Genomic DNA, 16,756 nt, shown 5'->3' with positions numbered 1-16,756 from the left:
AAAACCAAACCCCATGAAAGTGCAGTACGGGCATATTCTGGATCCAGTTTGCTGGTGGTTCAGCAGGAGAGATCCATCTGGCAAAGACATGTCAGTCCCAAGACTACTTAGGAGTTACTTCCTTATACCCAGTAGCGTAGCTATGGAGGTGGGGGCACGGTAAGTATTGCAAGCACCACAACGTGCCACGTAAGTAGTTCCTCCTACTCACCATCAGAGTCATTTGGGGGAGTGACAGCAACATGTTGCTGCCCAAAATGTCTCTGATGCCGAGTGGGGGGAGCTGCTTATGTGCTGTGGCACCTGCAGTACTTACTTTGCTGCCCCCCGTAGCTATGCTACTGTTTATATCACAAATGTGGGCCTGTTTTGATGTAACTGGTTCTGTGGTGATGGGTGCTTGCACCTGTCTTTCAACAACTGTCTGGAGCCATGCACAGATGTGGCCTAGATCTATACATGGTGCCCTCCTGCTCCCCACACCCCAGGGCACCCCCTCCAACCACAGGCCTGCTTGCCATCCACACGTTGGAAGTCACATCCAAATAGAGGCCCATTCCCACTGAAATCAATGCTTTTCGGTCCGAGCTCTGTGATTGTTGCCCAGAAAAACTGGGTGATGGCAATCAGGAGGACTGGGTCTGCACATGTTGGGTGCTACAGACATAGATTCTTGTTTGTATATAACATCCCTCACAGAGATAACATGTGAGTAGAGTGCTGTGGGCCAGGCCAGACACATGTGAGCTCAATCCCCCATTGCACAAAGGATCTATTTCTTGATTCACAGACATCAGATTAATTTCCATAACATTTTGCTTCTGTCTTGACATAAATGCATAAGCCATTGACCAAATGGTCAAATGCATATCATTGTCATTGTTGGCAGCCTTCAGTCTCGAAAGACTATGGTATCGCGCTCTGAATGGTGGTTCTGGAACAGCGTCTAGTGTGGCTGAAAAGGCCAATTCGGGAGTGACAATCCCTTCCACACTGGGAGCAAGTGCAGTCTGTCCCTGGCCTGTCTCCCTGGCTGTGGGCCTTCCTTCTTTGCCTCTTAGCCTCAGACTGTTGGCAAAGTGTCTCTTCAAACTGGGAAAGGCCATGCTGCACAGCCTGCCTCCAAGCGGGCTGCTCAGAGGCCAGGGTTTCCCACTTGTTGAGGTCCACTCCTAAGGCCTTCAGCTCCCTCTTGCAGATGTCCTTGTATCGCAGCTGTGGTCTACCTGTAGGGCGCTTTCCTTGCACGAGTTCTCCATAGAGGAGATCCTTGGGGTCAGATTCATAAAACCGTATATATTTGTGCAGCTCTGTTGCACCAGAAGCTCAGCCAAGACCAAGGAGCCAACAGCAACAAGTGCATAGGGCAACTAAACCTCAAGATGGCAGGCTATTGGGTGGGCGTAGGTGGCATACCTGACAGCTGCACCAACAGTCACTGACCTATGCAACTTACCACTTTCATTTTGTCCTCCTCTCCCCTCCTCTAGGTGGCAGCACGCCTCCAGGCATCACTGCACCAGCAGTGCCTAGTATCCCATCTCCCATTGGGGTGAACGGTTTCACTGGCCTACCGCCACAAGCTAATGGGCAACCCGCCGCAGAAGCCGTCTTTGCAAATGGCATCCACCCTTACCCAGGTATGACAAACCAGAAAACCCTGATATAATCCATGGGTGGGGCTGGTTATCCTTGAGATTTGCTTTCCTTTTCACTCAGAGTCCTGTTGCCTTCTTGATTGACAGACAAACAGAGGAAAGCAGTTCTACACACTGCACAGAATTGATTTAAGGAGTTCACTGCCACAGGGTATGGCGACAGCCACTAACCGAGATGGCTCTAGAAGGGATTAGGCAAAGCCAAGGAGGACAATTCTTTCAATGACTCAAGTCATTATGGAGTTTGTGCAACATCCATGTTTAGAACACCCTTCGCTAGGGTCAACAGCAAAGGGAGTCACTTGCCTTCCTGCCCTGCTGGTGGGCTTCCAGAATGCACCTGGTTGGCCAAAGTGGGGAAAGGGACACTAGACTTCATGGACTGACTCTGCTCCATTTCAGAAGGGGCTATCCTTGCATTCTTGTGTTATGTTCTTATTGATTGGTTTTTAGATTTATATCCTATTTTTTTACTGGAGTCCCCCAAACAGCTCACAACATTTCATAAAATGTCACTGTTCAATTATAAACCTTATATTTCAAACAATAAATCCTTGAAGGAGAAGGACCTGTATTGAGAGAATCCAGTGTGGGATGTGGGGGCAGGAAATGACAGGAGGGGAATAGTTTGAGGGAGCAGATTTGTTTCCCCTGTCAGACTTTCTAGGAACCTCAATTATGGGAAGTGTGGTGGCTGCTCCTGTAACATAAGCTGGTTTCACACAAAGATACTTGCTCCACAGCGCTTTGGAAACTGTTCTAGTTTGCAACCTACTTTACAGGGTTGTTGTTGTTGCGACTGCGCAGGAAAAGATCTTGGGGTCACGGTGGACAGCTCAATGAAAACATCTACGCAGTGTGCGGCAGCTGTGGAAGAAGGCAAATTTCATGCAAGGGGTACTTGGGAGGAAAGAGAATGAAAATAAAATAGCCAGTAACCTAATTTCTTTCCACAAATCTATGGTGCAACCCAGAGCCATAACTAGGACGGAGCCTGAGGGGCACTTGCCCCAAGTGCTCTGCCAAGTGGGGGTGCATGACTACCCCCAGGATCCACCCTAGTTATGGAGGAGGTACCGCAAGTGGTGCAAGGCAGTCAGTTCTGGGTTCTCCCCACAGGAGGTGGTGCTGGCGGCTTTGTGCGCCCCACCCCTTCTTCTCTGGAGGCTCCCAGCTTCCATGGAGAAGGAAGGGGGCGCATGAAGCAGCCACAATGGAGAGCACCCTCTCTTCCAGGAAGAACCTAGAAATGACATCACAATATCATGTGACGTTGTGACATTGCTGTCCAGGGTGCCGGGGTAGTCTGTTACAGCTCTGGCACAGCCACATCTAGACTGTGGTGTGCAGCTTTGGTCGTCACATCTCCAAAAGGGTCTTGTAGAGCTGGGAAAGGTGCAAAAAAAGGATGACATTCCTCAAGAACCACTTTTTCCATAAAAATGTTTGCCATTAAAGCAATGTATTATGTAGACTCCCTAGGATATCCAGGAAGCTTCATTTGAAGCTAGTTCTTCCTGGTCTAATTCCCACACTACTACAAGCTGGAATCCTTGCTCTAATTCCAGCTATAATTGTAACTGCTCACTGCTTGGGACCTGAATCTACCCCAGTCTGCTGAGTCGTACCATTCCAGGCTAGATCCTGCAAATGCCATCTGCACCCTGACTAGCCCCCCTCTCCATAGACCAGGGGTGCCCAAACCCCGGCCCTGGGGCCACTTGTGGCCCTCGAGGCCTCTCAATGCGGCCCCAGTCTCCAATGAGCCTCTGGCCCTCTGGAGATTTGTTGGAGCCCGCACTGGCCCAACACAACTGCACTCAGCGTGAGGGTGACTGTTTGTCCTCTCGCATGAGCTGTGGGATGAGGGCTCCCTCCACTGTTTGTTGTTTCACGTCTGTGATGCATTAGCGGCAGCAAAGGAAAGGCCAGCCTTGCTTTGTGCAAGGCCTTTTATAGGCCTTGAGCTATTGCAAGACTTTCATTCATTCAAATAAGTTCATCTTTAATATATTCATTTATGTAAACTAATGTAAATTTATTCAAATTTTAAATGTAAATTAATTTTTTTTTCCCGGCCCCTGACACAGTGTCAGAGAGATTATGTGGCCCTCCTGCCAAAAACTTTGGACACCCCTGCCATAACTGTACTTACAAATTTACCAATAGCATTCGTTGCCATGGAAAACAAATTCCCCAAAGCAGTGAGCAAGATATGCCCACTTGGCTGCAACATCATTACTTCTGGGTTCTGTCCAGCCACTCGTCTGTCTTAAGAGTTAATTGACACAGGAGTTATAGCAAAATGGTTGTCTCCTCTGAAAAGCCACCTCTGCAAGGTCAGGATCAAAATAAATAAATAAGCGAGTGAGTGGGAGGGCTTGCTTCACCTTCTGCTTAAATCCAATTTAAATCACTCTCCTCGAGCCTAATCTATATCCATAATTATATCATTTGGTACAACAAGCTTGCAAGAGGTCCTATGAAATTTATGTAGATTAAAATTCATGGGTGCCATACTACGAATTCTGTATTATGAAGATTGATTAGGACAGCTGATGCAGTGATTAAAGAAGTGCGCGTTTACTGTTGTAATTAATTAGGCATTCAGACACAACAATAACTGCAATAACAGAAAGAATATGCTGAGCCGGCAGAAAATGGCGACCAGTCCTTGGCTTTGGGGTCCATCGCATTCGGTCTTACAAAGGTTACGATTTTAGGGGAAGGGGTTTGAAAGTTGCACTGTCTCTTCCACCCTGTGCTCTTTTAGGACAGTCAGAGCTGTCAGTGTTTGGAACAGCCTGGGCTTTTTCCCTTCAGGATGGTTTCTAGGGGTCCATTGTTGGCTACTGGGTGGTTTCCCAGAACGCTGGGGGCAAAGAACACAGGCAAGGATATTGCATCAAGACCTACTCATGAGAAGTGGTGTACTTTGTATTGGCAACCTTCAGTCTCGAAAGACTATGGTATCGCGCTCTGAAAGGTGGTTCTGGCACAGCGTCTAGTGTGGCTGAAAAGGCCAATCCGGGAGTGACAATCCCTTCCACACTGGGAGCAAGTGCAGTCTGTCCCTGGTCTGTCTCCCTGGCTATGGGCCTTCCTTCTTTGCCTCTTAGCCTCAGACTGTTGGCAGAGCGGGTGGAAAGCACTAAGTTTTGCAGGGAGCCGCACCACAGCGTGCAAGTGGCCCCTCACCCTCTCCTTCAGAGTCATTCTGGATGGTCGGAGCAAAATAGAGGGGTTCACCTGGCTCCAAAATGTTCACTGCTTGCAAGCTTGCAGGGTTCACTGCTTGCAAGCTTCCAATGGCATCTGGTTGGCCACCTGCTGGGTGGGCCTGGACCAGTGGCCTGGCCCAGCATGGTTTCACATTCTACAAACTTTTGCGCAATTTGGTGTTGTTGCTGACATGACCGACAAGTTGGGCTGAGGAAGAAGAGGGCAACAAGAAGAGGGCTGAAAGGTGCTCAAGACACTAGAGGCAGCAGAATAACCTTTCCAAGGGACAGCGGATCAATTCTCCTTCTCCTGCCATGGTGCATCACCACCTGGTAAAAGGCTTCCTGGACTCACCCTAGGTTCAGTTCCCACAGGCCTACTGTGCTGCCAGAACTCTTGTTCTGGTGGCATAGCAACCTTTAAAGCATGCCATTCCGTGCAGCTAGCCTGCCCCTGCAAGCGGTGAGTGAGTGCAGCCACGCATCAGTGACCTGCAAAGGAGTCCTGGTGCCAGTAAGTTGGCAAGGGGGCAGGTGGGGTGGGTGGAATGGGGTGGGGAGGAGAAGGAACAGGGCAGAGAACAGGATTGAGAAGGGGTGTCAAGGCTGGGAAGGGGGTGGTATATCCTATCCCCCTTCCTGACCTTGCTCTGTCTTCCCAGGTCCACTCAGACCTGCACCAGCAAAATTGCTGGTAGACCCGGTGGAGCAGAAAGGGTTTACCTGTGGACAAGGGAACAAAGGGACACAGGGTCAAGCAGACCTCACCAGGAAGCTCACAAGCAGACCAGCAGCTTTCTCCTCTCATTGGCCCCTCTGGCAAGTGATATTTAGAGGCAGGTGGCTTCTGAACCTGGAGGATCCATTCAGCCATCATGACTAGTAGACCACAATCTAGGTCTTCTCCTCCACAGATCTGATGCACCCCCTTCTAAAACAAGTCACAATTAGCACATCTTGCAGCAGCACATCCCATGTTTGTTATAAGTTGTTGTTTGAAGTGCTTTCGGTTTCCCATCCTGAGTCTACCCTCAATCATTATCATTGGTTGACAATGAGTTCTAGTCTTATTGGGCGGGGGGGGGGGCTGTTCTCAATTGCACCTGTGTGTCTTCTGTATGCCCTAGTTCTGCTCTCTTTTGACCACTGATCCATGTGAGCCATATCTTGGTAGTGGCCACGTCCCACTGGAAAAGAGCGGCGCAAGCTGCTTGAGCACAGCTGCCTGTCCTCCTTCAGTCACACCTGTCTTCCTTGATGTCACTTGATAACTCCATCAGCTCTGCAGGGCCGCTGAGGCTCACGTCGAGATGAAGCACTTGGCGTCATGCTGACTTTGGGGTTTCTTGGTGCCGGGCGGAGGCCTGGGGAGAGTGACATTAACAGATCTACTTTCTTTGAAGGACTTGGGAGTCGTTCCTTGACTCCGGCCTAATGAATAAGTGCTGCCTTCGTTAAATTTATATTTATGGTTGTCGAGGAGGTCATTGGCTTGTTTTATGTCTCCAGGTTTATGGAAGGTTATCTGCCATGGTCACATTGTGTCATCCTGGCCAGGACAGCCTTGCAGCCAGACGCAGAGGGACGGTTCCCACTGGGATATGGAAATGATGAGATTAAGAGGGAAGCGGCTTCCTTCTCGCAGCCAGGCGCCCTGGGAAAAGGCTTTTGCCCTGAGCTGACAAGCGCCGTTACTCACAGCATCCATTTTAGCAGCTCGGCTTTGCCTTCCATTTCCTGAGCAGAATCCCAGTGACATTTGGCCAGGCAGGGACCCCTCCACCTCCCCGTGGGCTGGCATGCAAGGCAGAGTCTTTTGTATCCACCCAGAAATCCAAAGCGTGGTTTGGAACGCCAAGGCTGTGGAGACCTGCTTGCAGAGTCCTTATCACCAGCAAGCAACTGCAGGGCTCCTATTGTGAGACCTGTTTCGGTGAGCCCATTTCCAGACAGAGGCCCCTCTGATATGCTCCCCCGTGGATGATGGCAAAGGTACGTTTTAGAGTTGCTGTCAAACTGCAGAACAAGTGGCTTCAGTTCTCAGATTTTGGGTTGTCAGAGATGGAGTTCTGATGAGGGCCAGCTTCAGCACAGCCGTGGGTGGGTGGGTGGGTAGAACAGTTGATACCTGCCTGGCCCCTTGGGAGGACTAAGCCCAGCTCTGTAGCAAGTGGGAGCCACTGGACAGGTGGGTCCTCCTCCCCTTATCATGGCAGTGAGCTTATTGCATTCTTGGCAGGCCAGCAGCAAGGCTCCAGCCATCAAGGTATCATCTAGTCGTGATGCTCCCCATCGTATTCTTCCTCACCCCCCCCCCCGCCATGCCCCACGTGGTGCCACAGTGCTGCGTGATGCATTCTGGATGAAAAAGCCTGGCAGGCAGCAACAGCCGCAGCTGCAGTGCTATTGCTGGCCCACCAAACATGGAGTAAACCCATGTCTGCCCCCACGATGAAGGGAGAGTGACCCACCCAGGCAGGATTCACCCCGCCAGAGATCGCCTTGCCAAGGGTCCCCTCAGTCCTGGGTCTTGCCCTGTGTCTGACCCATTTCAAGCCCAGGTGAAATGCCCAGGTTCCGAAGTGGCCTCAGACTGCAATCCTAACCACACTTTCCTGAGAGTAAGTCCCATTGAACAAAATAGGACTTACTTCTGAGTAGACCTAGTTAGACTTGTGCCCTAAAAGGGTTAAAATAGACCCTTCAGAAGGAGCCCAACACTCAAGGCTGTGAAGATTTGCTTGGAAACACCTGAGCTAATCCTGCCTCTCACGTGTCTCAGTGGGGGGTTTGGGGTTTCAGAGCTGTGAGTAGCACAGCAGCAGGTGCAGCAGATTATTCTGCTGTTTATTTATTCTGCTTTATTATTATTATATTATTATTATATTACTATATTATAATAATAATTATTATTATATTATATATATTATTATATTATTCTGCTTTATTCTGTTTATTTATTCTGCTGTTTATTTATTCTGTATGATTCATCCTAAGCCCAAACACAAACCCAAAGAGGTAGGTCTTGATGCAATATCTTTGTCTCTGTTCTTTGCCCCCAGCATTCTGGGGAACCATTCAGTAGCCAGACATGGGCCCCTGGAAACCTAATTTCTGCAAGCAAAAAACGTTTTTCTATGCACATAATTTTGGTGTTCTTTTTTAATTATTTTTTTAATATACAACAACTTCCAACCCATGTATATTTGACAAAACTAGAAGTTAGAAATTAGGCATGCCTGCATCACCAATAGGGTCTTCTCCATGGTGACACCGAGTCTATGGAATTCCTCCTCTCTCCATTTACTATCTACTCCCTCCTTAGATGCTTTTCCAGAGGAACCTAAAGACATTTCTTTATACACTAGCCTTCTGAGGTTCAGAGTTTTTAATATGGATATTTGGGGGTTTTATGCTGATTAGTTTTATGGGCCTAAGCTTTGTTGTTTGCTGCTGGTTTTTTCTTGCTTTTGGCTTTTAATGAGATTTTTAGGATGTTTCCTGGCCTTAGGAGATTTTAATGTTTATTTTTTTAAATATTTTATATCTTTATAATGTTTATATTTTTATGATTTTTGTAAGCCGCTTTGAATGCCTGTTAGGGAGAAAAAGCGGGGTATAAATTTGTAAACAAAGAAATAAATAGATGTTATTCTGAGCTTGCAAAATCCTGGGAACAAAGACAACAGAAAAGAGGGAAAGCATATTGGTCTTTCGCTTAGCAGATCTAGACATTCAAAATCATGTGTTGAACTCTACTGAAAAGATGAAACCAGTGGTGTAGCTAGAGGGGGTGCAAAGCACTAAGTTTTGCAGGGAGCCTCACCGCAGTGTGCAAGCGGCCCCTCCCCCTTGGAGCCAATCCCCCTTGGAGCCCCTTGGAGCCATTTGCCTCCATTTTGCCCCCACCACCCAGATTGGCTCCAAGGGGGAGGGGCTGCTTGCACACTGCGGTGAGGCTCCCTGCAAAACTTAGTGCTTTGCACCCCTCTAGCTACGCTACTGGATGAAACCCATAACTCAGGTGGCAGTTCTTCCAGGCACACAACATTCCTGGTTTTGTAAGGAAATGGATCCAACTGAAATGCGCTTTTGTGCTTTGTACCCTGGAGAATCCAGGATAATTTGGGTGCCTTTAACAACCCCGTCTCTTTCTCCTTGTGTCTTCACAGCACAGAGTCCCACTGCAGCCGACCCCTTGCAACAAGCCTACGCTGGAGTGCAGCAGTATGCAGGTCGTTAGTATTGACACTTTCCCCCAATAAATCTTTCCTTTCTCTGATGCCCCTTATATGTGGGTGCCCTTCATAACCGGTGCTGTGTGTGCATACCTTGGATCTGGGAATCGCCAAGTACAAAATGGGGCCTAAAAGTCACTCTGCAAGGCCTTTCTTTTTTGAGTTGCTTGTTTCAGAGGGAGAGGAACTCTGGAGGTTACTCAATGTTCCTAATTCAACAGCATCAACAGCCCAGTCCTAACATGCCCTGGAACAGGCCAGCCAGCTGGCCTGCAGTCCATCCACAGCAGGGGTGGACTGGGTGGCAGTGCAATTCGGAGTAAGGGAATTCATTCCCCTTACCCCATGTCACACAGCAGCTGCCCCTAAAGAGCTGGCACAGATCCACGCAGCACAGTATAAGGCTGGGCTACTTTGGGAGGGGGGTTCGGATCCAGCCTAAGTGCCAGATCCTGGTCCTGCCCCCCTCCTGGGGCCAGTCCCTCCCACAAGGGACTTGTGCCGGTCTAGGATACTGTTTGAATTGCGCCCCAAATCCCCTATGGAATGGCATGGGTAAGCCCTATCTTAAGCATCCTAGGTGAAGTATCACAATACTGTGATACTGTGAGTATCACAATGTTGTGTAAGTGACCCCCCCCTCCAAAAAAAAAGGGTGAGGAATCAAGTACCAGGCACTGAATTTAGCATTCTGAGAGCTGCAGCTTTCATTGTTTATTATTTTTATACCAAGAAAAACGTCCCCATGCTGATGGCTGTAAAGACAGGCTTGGAAAGATATTGATTCTCTGCAACCGCAGGTAATGGGCACAGCTTCTGTGGTCTCAGTAATTCCATGTCCTGCCTCTTAGCTAGCAGGATTGAGGATGCAAAATAAGCAAATACATGCTGTTTGGTTGGTTTGCTTAATTTGAATGGGTTAGAAACAAAGATTTTCTTAGTGTAGAACTTGGGTTGAGTAGGGACTATAGCTAGAGGTGTTTGTTTCCGGCGACTAAGATTGGATTACAGCTGAAGTCATACTGAACACAACGGGCTTACTGAACACAAACAGCACTGGGCTAGACAGATGACTAGTCAGACTCATATAAGGCAGCCTTCTGTGTTAATACGTAGGTTATCTTGGCACTGACTTTTCCACCACCCTGATCACAGCCTATGGTGGAGGCCCTGCGCATTCTGAACATGAGGCGAGTTCCTGTCTTGGGGTCACATACTAAAAGCTTGACGTGTTTCAACAAGAGATAGCAACTTGAGGGATCAAGAAAAGGTAGCCTAAACTATCCATTGAGGATAAAGAACCACCTCTGCACTTGGAAAGATCCGTCAGCCGAGCACTGAGCCAGACGGAGCTCTTTCTGGGCCAACTTCCAAAGAGATCACTTTGTGGGACCAACGCTCATTCTCCAAGTTGTTCCAATGAGTGCTGTTAATGAAATGTGTTGAGTTTCTCAAGATCCTGATTTCCGTGAATAGACCTCTCTGCGTGGTCGGTGAATAATATCAGCGTTTCGCAGAAATATAGACCCCAGATTGAAACAAAATCAGTCAAACAATAGTAGATTTAGGAAGAGAAAGCTTCCCCCTCTGGCATGAAAGAAGGCTAGTAGGATTTTTCTGCCTGGTATGCAAGCTTTTCACGGGCTTTGACTGGGGGGTCTTTTCAAACAAGTAATTCTTGTGTGCTTTTCGATGGGAACATTCAATACCCCCGCATCATGTACAAAAAAATACACTTTAAAGTGATTCTCACAGCCCAATCCTAGGCATGTTTACTCAAAAGGCATGTCTACTCAATCTAATTAAGTTTAATGAGTAGAGATAGAGGTGTTTGAAAATGGTGTTATTTACTTTACCCCGAAGTATGCCATTGTGTTCAGTAAGACTTAGGCTGTAGTCCTATCTTACTCACCAGAAGCAAAACCTCTATTAATGGGACTTGCTACCCAAGAAAGCCATGTTCAGGGTTGTATTCTGAATGGTAAACATGTCCTTCCTGTTGCTGTGACTGCCATATTTGCTTCCTATGGTAACCAAAGTGGTCACCAGCTCCTACCAAGAGTAGCTGCCATCTTGTGTTATCCTTAATTCACTATGAAAGACTTTATTTGCTGGTGTTTTAATTCCTGCCCCTTACTGTGTGAGGTTTTGACAAATGGGTAGCAGCTGAGCCCTTCATCAACCCCTTGGTATGCACATTTGCCCTTTCTTCCTTCTTGTTAGGCTTCCAAGGAGTCCTCAGTTCAGATCTGGTTTGTAGTGGAGCATGCCTTAAAACTGATGTCTTTGATCCTACGGTTTCCTGTACTAATGGTCTGAGGCCTGAAGTCATTCCTTTTCCTTTTTGCTTCTTTCTAAAAGTTTGCAGAACTAAATTCTGCAATTTTCAACCACTGTGCCTTGGCACATTGGTGTGCCACGAAAGGTCTGCAGGTGTGCCGCAGAAGTTTGGAGTACAGCAGCTGAAAATCACTGAAAAAGTCTTCCAGGTTCTGCAGCTCTGCTTGTAGGGCAAGTGTCCATAGTAATGAATTCCTCTGCCAACAGAGGAAGAGGGACAGGCAATTTGTTACTAGAGACAGTTGCCCTACAAACAGAGCAGCAGAAACCGGAAGTCTCCTGAGATCCAGAAATGACATCACAAGAGGCAAAGACCATAGAGAAGACCCACAGAGGTCAATGTGCTATAAGAAGAAAAAGCGTTGAAAATTGCTGTTCTGGATCATTGACACTCTACACTGAATCATATTCTGGGCTTCTCTCATGTTCCACCCATGCCTCATGGTTTACTTCCCTACCACCCTTTCAAATGGCACCAAGAAATCCAGATTTGGGAGTGGGCTTGGAATCAGATTTTGCAATGGGAAAGTTGGTTGACAAGATATTGACAGGTTAGACCTTGTCTAAATGATACTCTCATATCATGAATAGATAATTGATGTGATATTGGGGTTCATTTAGCTCCATTATCACTTGAGATTTCCTCCCTATTGCACCTCAAGAACCCACCTCAACTCCCCCATGACTCATTCCTGTGTAAAAATAATTAGATGTTGTTGGTATCATTTAGAGAGGCCTTAGTTCAAATGAGCACATGGATTCAAACAGCTCCTCTCTGCCACACTGGTTCTCACTTCATGGGCTACTAGTCTTTTGTGTGGTTCATTTTTCCCATTCATTATGAGAAAAATACACACCCCTACTGCCTGGTATGTTTACTCAGACTTCCTGCCTCTGGGTCTGCCTTTCCTTAGAGCCAAATCACTGGCTCATGCAGGACAGTGGTACTCAGGTAAGAGGCAACATGTTGGTGCATAGCATCTAAATTTACAGACACACAGTATGCCCAACTTGTTTCCTACTAGGCTGAACACAACCCCTAAAGGCTTGATCAATGTCCTTTCATATATTATATCCCTTCCCCATTCTTCCTTTTAGAAGGGGGTATAATAAATGAAAGTAGGACCACAACTGGAAGCTCTCTTGAACTTAGCGAGTACAGAGCTACTTGTGCAGAACTTCCAGTGGTCTCTGAACCAGTCTTGGATCAGGTCTTCAGCAGTGTTCTCCCAGACCATTCACTGGGCCCTCAGTGTTGCCTGCCTGGAGCTCTGAAAACGTGCAAAAGAGTTGTGGATCTCTCATTCATGGCGTATTTCCGGTGTGATCTGAACTGCACAAGTGACTATGCCACGGGCTACCTTGCCACATGCACGCTCATCATTTAATTACTGCATCATCACCGTGATTGACATTTGTGAAAGGCCGTCATAGCTCACACATCACAAAATAACACCTTCATTTTGGACTCTGTGCTTTTCAATGGACTAAACACATACTGAGACTTGAGTGGTGCATGCATGTGTGAACAGAAACTAGGTCCAAAAACCCAAGAGCTGTTGTGCCAATGAATAAAGAGTCATTCTGAGTCCCATGTTGTTAGGGACCCCCCATGGCCTAATAGCTTGATTCTTGCTCGGGGGAGGGGCAAGTGATTATGAAGAGACATTCTAGTCTGGCAAGGATGCTGAAATCTCCTTTTTCTCTTCCCCTCTTTCTTCAATAGCTGCTTACCCCGCTGCATATGGCCAGATAAGCCAAGCCTTCCCACAGCCGCCTCCCATGATCCCGCAGCAACAGAGAGAAGGTGAGTCTGTGAGTTAACACAATATCAGCGGTCCCCCAGGAAATAGATAAAAAGGCAAGGCTGCAGGCAGTGGAGGAGGACAAAGCAGGGGGTTGGCGGTTGATCAAAAAGACTGACTGGGCCCAACGTGGCTTGCAAGCCCACCTGCTGTGTGCACTGAGGACAACGAAGCAGGTTCAAACAGTTCTTCATCCTTTTGTTTTCTCACTCTAAGGGTACCAGTGGAAGCTTCCAGGGCTGATAGCAGCTTGGAGGATGTAGTTTTCATTAGGAACTCAGCACAAAAGGAAAGGGTTAATTAAGCACTCCTCCTCTGCATGCCAAGGTCCTGATACTGGTTGCACGCACACACCCTTGGCAACAAGTTAACTAGTAGTAGTAGCAGCAGAGCAGGGATGTGCAGTAGGTGGAGAGACAGGTGAGGCAGAGCCTCCCCACTGAAGTCCTTCAAAAAGCGCCACCTCTGTATGAGGCGTGCAAACACTCACAACCCACATGCAGGATTGCATGCCTCCTCATACAGTGGTGGTGCTTTTTGAAGGGCTTCTCTGCCTCACCTGCACCCCACCCACCATACGTCCCTGCAGCAGAGGTAGTAGTACTAGTAATGGAGGTTCTGACTGTTTAACGGAACCTGTTGCCCGAGTGTCCTTCTCAGCCAAGAGGGTCGTCACAAGTCAGTCAGCATCATCCATTCTGCTGAGAAGTACCACCAGGCCCCAACTCTTTTCCTCCTCTCTGATGAAGATATAGAATCACTTTTGATGAGAACCACCAAACTATGGGTTGAAACGCAGAAGTCTGATATAAAATAAGAACATTTCTGCTCTGATTATTCCTTCGGATGTCTGTCACATTTTCAAATATGCAAAACATGCAAAAGAAATCAGCTAATTCTCATGCTAGCCTTTTGTGACAGGCCATGAATATTCCTATTTTACAAATGGAGAAAAGAGGCTGAGGAGACATGACCATCCAGAGCAGGGGTGCTCACACTTTTTTTGGCTCGAGAGCTACTTTGAAACCCAGCAAGGCCCGGAGATCTACCAGGGGGGAAGGAAGCATCTGACAGACACCCCCTTTAATGTATGGAGCCCCTGCTAGAGTCTAGTCAGTTTCGTCAGTTTTGTTGCTGCATGCCTGAAGAGCAGCTAAAGTGTCAGTTTCAGTGTCAGTTTAGTGTCAGCTAAATATGTCAGTTTCGTCTAGTCACTAGACGAAACTGACATATTAACAGTTTGGAGAGACAGGGCTCCGTGATCTACTCATTTTGCCTCGCGATCTACCGGTAGATCGCGATCCACCTATTGAGCACCCCTGATCCAGAGACTGTTTAGGGACTTCACACTGGAACAGAATTATGTACCAAGGATTCAGCCCCCCAACCCCTCTGAATTGGGCATTCTTCATTGTGCTTCAGATCAAGGACTCAATGGCAGGCCACAGAGCTGATCACATAAAGCAGGGGTGGACAAACTTTCAACTTTAGGGATCCTAAACCTGGACCTTTAACAATTGTATAGACAAGGGAATTGCAGCCCACCCCTGATATGAAGAATGATCACACGGTCATATTGGTCCAAGTGAGCCTTCGCTTTCACATATCTGGAAAAGCAGTTTCTATTCCCATTTCACACTTCTGAGCCATCAGGAAATGTTTCCACCCTACCCCAGAGCTTCTTGGGTTTTGCATGGTGTGGCCTGACACATGTTCATAAGTCATTGGAAATGTCATGCTCTTTGGGGGCAGTGTGACAAGCTCACTCTTTTGCCGGTGGACGTGCTGCGTTCAGTAGAAGTCAACATAGAAGCTTCCACCTCGCCTTGGGAAGGGATTGGAAGGTCTTCATGGTTCTTACTCTATAATCCATTGTATTTAACTGTGTAGGCAGTGGGGGGCGTTAATTAGTTAATTAGTCCAAGTATATGGAAACCATCCCCATTTCCCATACTGGAATAAATTCCACCACAACCTTGTGGCACCTGGGAGACCCACACAATGCAACGGTTTGGCCATTCCTTTTTAGCAAAGTAGTGGGGAAAATTCTGCTTAGCAAGTCTTCATCAGAGCTTCATTTTCCATTAATCCAAAAAGAAAATGTGGAGGGAGAAAGTGCCTTCAATCACTCCGAGGCCGGGAATTTTAATGAGCTTTAAATGGGCATCTGTCAGAATCCTGACTCGGCGAACTACCCCTGCCAGCCAAGGGAATGAGTAATGGCCAATAAAAGGGGGGGGAGAGCACCTTCGTGAACTCCTCTCTCTAAAGGGAAAGGCAAAGTTGTAATTTGCTGTGTTATGACACTATAATTATGCCCTGATGAAGAAAGCGAGAACATTAAAAAATCCTTCTCTTCTACATGGTACATCCCTATTCTCTCCCCTCTCACACAATGGGGAGTGAATGGTTTAACCCTTGCTCTGCTGGGTCACTACAATGACTTCCAAATAGGGCATAGTGAAGGGTAAGAAAATAGAGCTCCTTTTTAAATGCAAAATTCTGTACCAGGTGATCTCAAATTCTGTACTCAAAACTATTAGGACAAAATGTGTCTACATTTATGGGCTTGCTATGGAACCTGATATTAGCATTTCAGGACTTTTCTAGGTGTTCATATTTAGAGTCGTGCCTTCTCACCATGCTCCTGGTATGACATCAATTTTAAAAACACATGAAAATGCAGCAGCTCCTGCCAGTTTTCTAAGTGCTTGACATAAAGTACAAAACCAGGACAGGCCCTGCCCTGTTGACTTACAGTTTAACCACTATGATACAAAGGAGAAAATGGACCAGGAACAGAAGCAGCCAATTCAGGTTCTAGAACTTCCAAGAGATATTATGCACGGGTAGAAAACCAGTGAGGTGACTGATCTAAAGCCAAATAGCAGCCAAGTGATGAGGTGAGGAATACTAGCCCATCTCTTCCACTGCTATAACCAGCTGGAATGTGAGAAGGGTGATCTTTGTTATTGATGCTGATCTTGGGGAAGAAAGAACAGGGCAAATGAGGTTAGCTGTATCAGCAGGATTAGTGGGTCCTCTTTCCGAGGTGATGTTCCGCTGAATACCAGTTGTGAGCGGACAAGCAATACTAGAGGTTGGTTCCAGTTCCCTTTAAGGTGCATGACCCCACAGCGTGGAGCTCAGCAACCCAGAAGTTCAGCAATGATTTGATGACATAAGCACCAAACATCCAGAGACAGCGTTGCAACCTGTCGCAATGCTGTGTAGCTACCAAAGGTGCACCATCAAGAACCCCTTCGAGGGAGCACTGGTCTGTTGCCTTGCAGACTGGCTTGTGGGCTTCCTAGAGTCATCTGTTGGCCACTATGGGAAACAGGATGCTGGACTAGATGGGCTGATGCAGCAGGACTCCTCTGAAGTTCTGGGTCCCCATGTGTCCTGAGTTCAAAACATAAAGCAGAGGCTTTATTTCAACTAAAACAGGCTGATATAATCTTTGAACAAGTTCAGGAAATCCTTACACATGT

The 16,756-nt window shown here is 47.3% G+C and overlaps 1 protein-coding gene across 31 annotated transcripts in view; it reads left to right on the top strand.

The window, feature by feature from the left end:
- Positions 1-16,756, top strand: part of CELF4 (CUGBP Elav-like family member 4) — a 697,876-nt gene that overhangs the window by 660,637 nt on the left and 20,483 nt on the right. For 20 of the 31 annotated variants that reach the window (XM_066616565.1, XM_066616550.1, XM_066616545.1 and 17 more), the window contains 3 exons: positions 1,491-1,640; positions 9,052-9,117; positions 13,184-13,264. In XM_066616565.1, coding sequence (XP_066472662.1) covers positions 1,491-1,640; positions 9,052-9,117; positions 13,184-13,264 — 297 coding nt within the window. The remainder of the gene's footprint in view (positions 1-1,490; positions 1,641-9,051; positions 9,118-13,183; positions 13,265-16,756) is intronic. The other 11 variants (XM_066616553.1, XM_066616564.1, XM_066616549.1 and 8 more) reach the window with 2 other exon arrangements.

Source organism: Tiliqua scincoides, chromosome 2 (assembly GCF_035046505.1).
Source record: "Tiliqua scincoides isolate rTilSci1 chromosome 2, rTilSci1.hap2, whole genome shotgun sequence".
Lineage (NCBI taxonomy): Eukaryota > Metazoa > Chordata > Lepidosauria > Squamata > Scincidae > Tiliqua > Tiliqua scincoides.
Note: the sequence above shows the minus strand (reverse complement) of the source record. Positions and strands in the feature narration are given on the sequence as shown.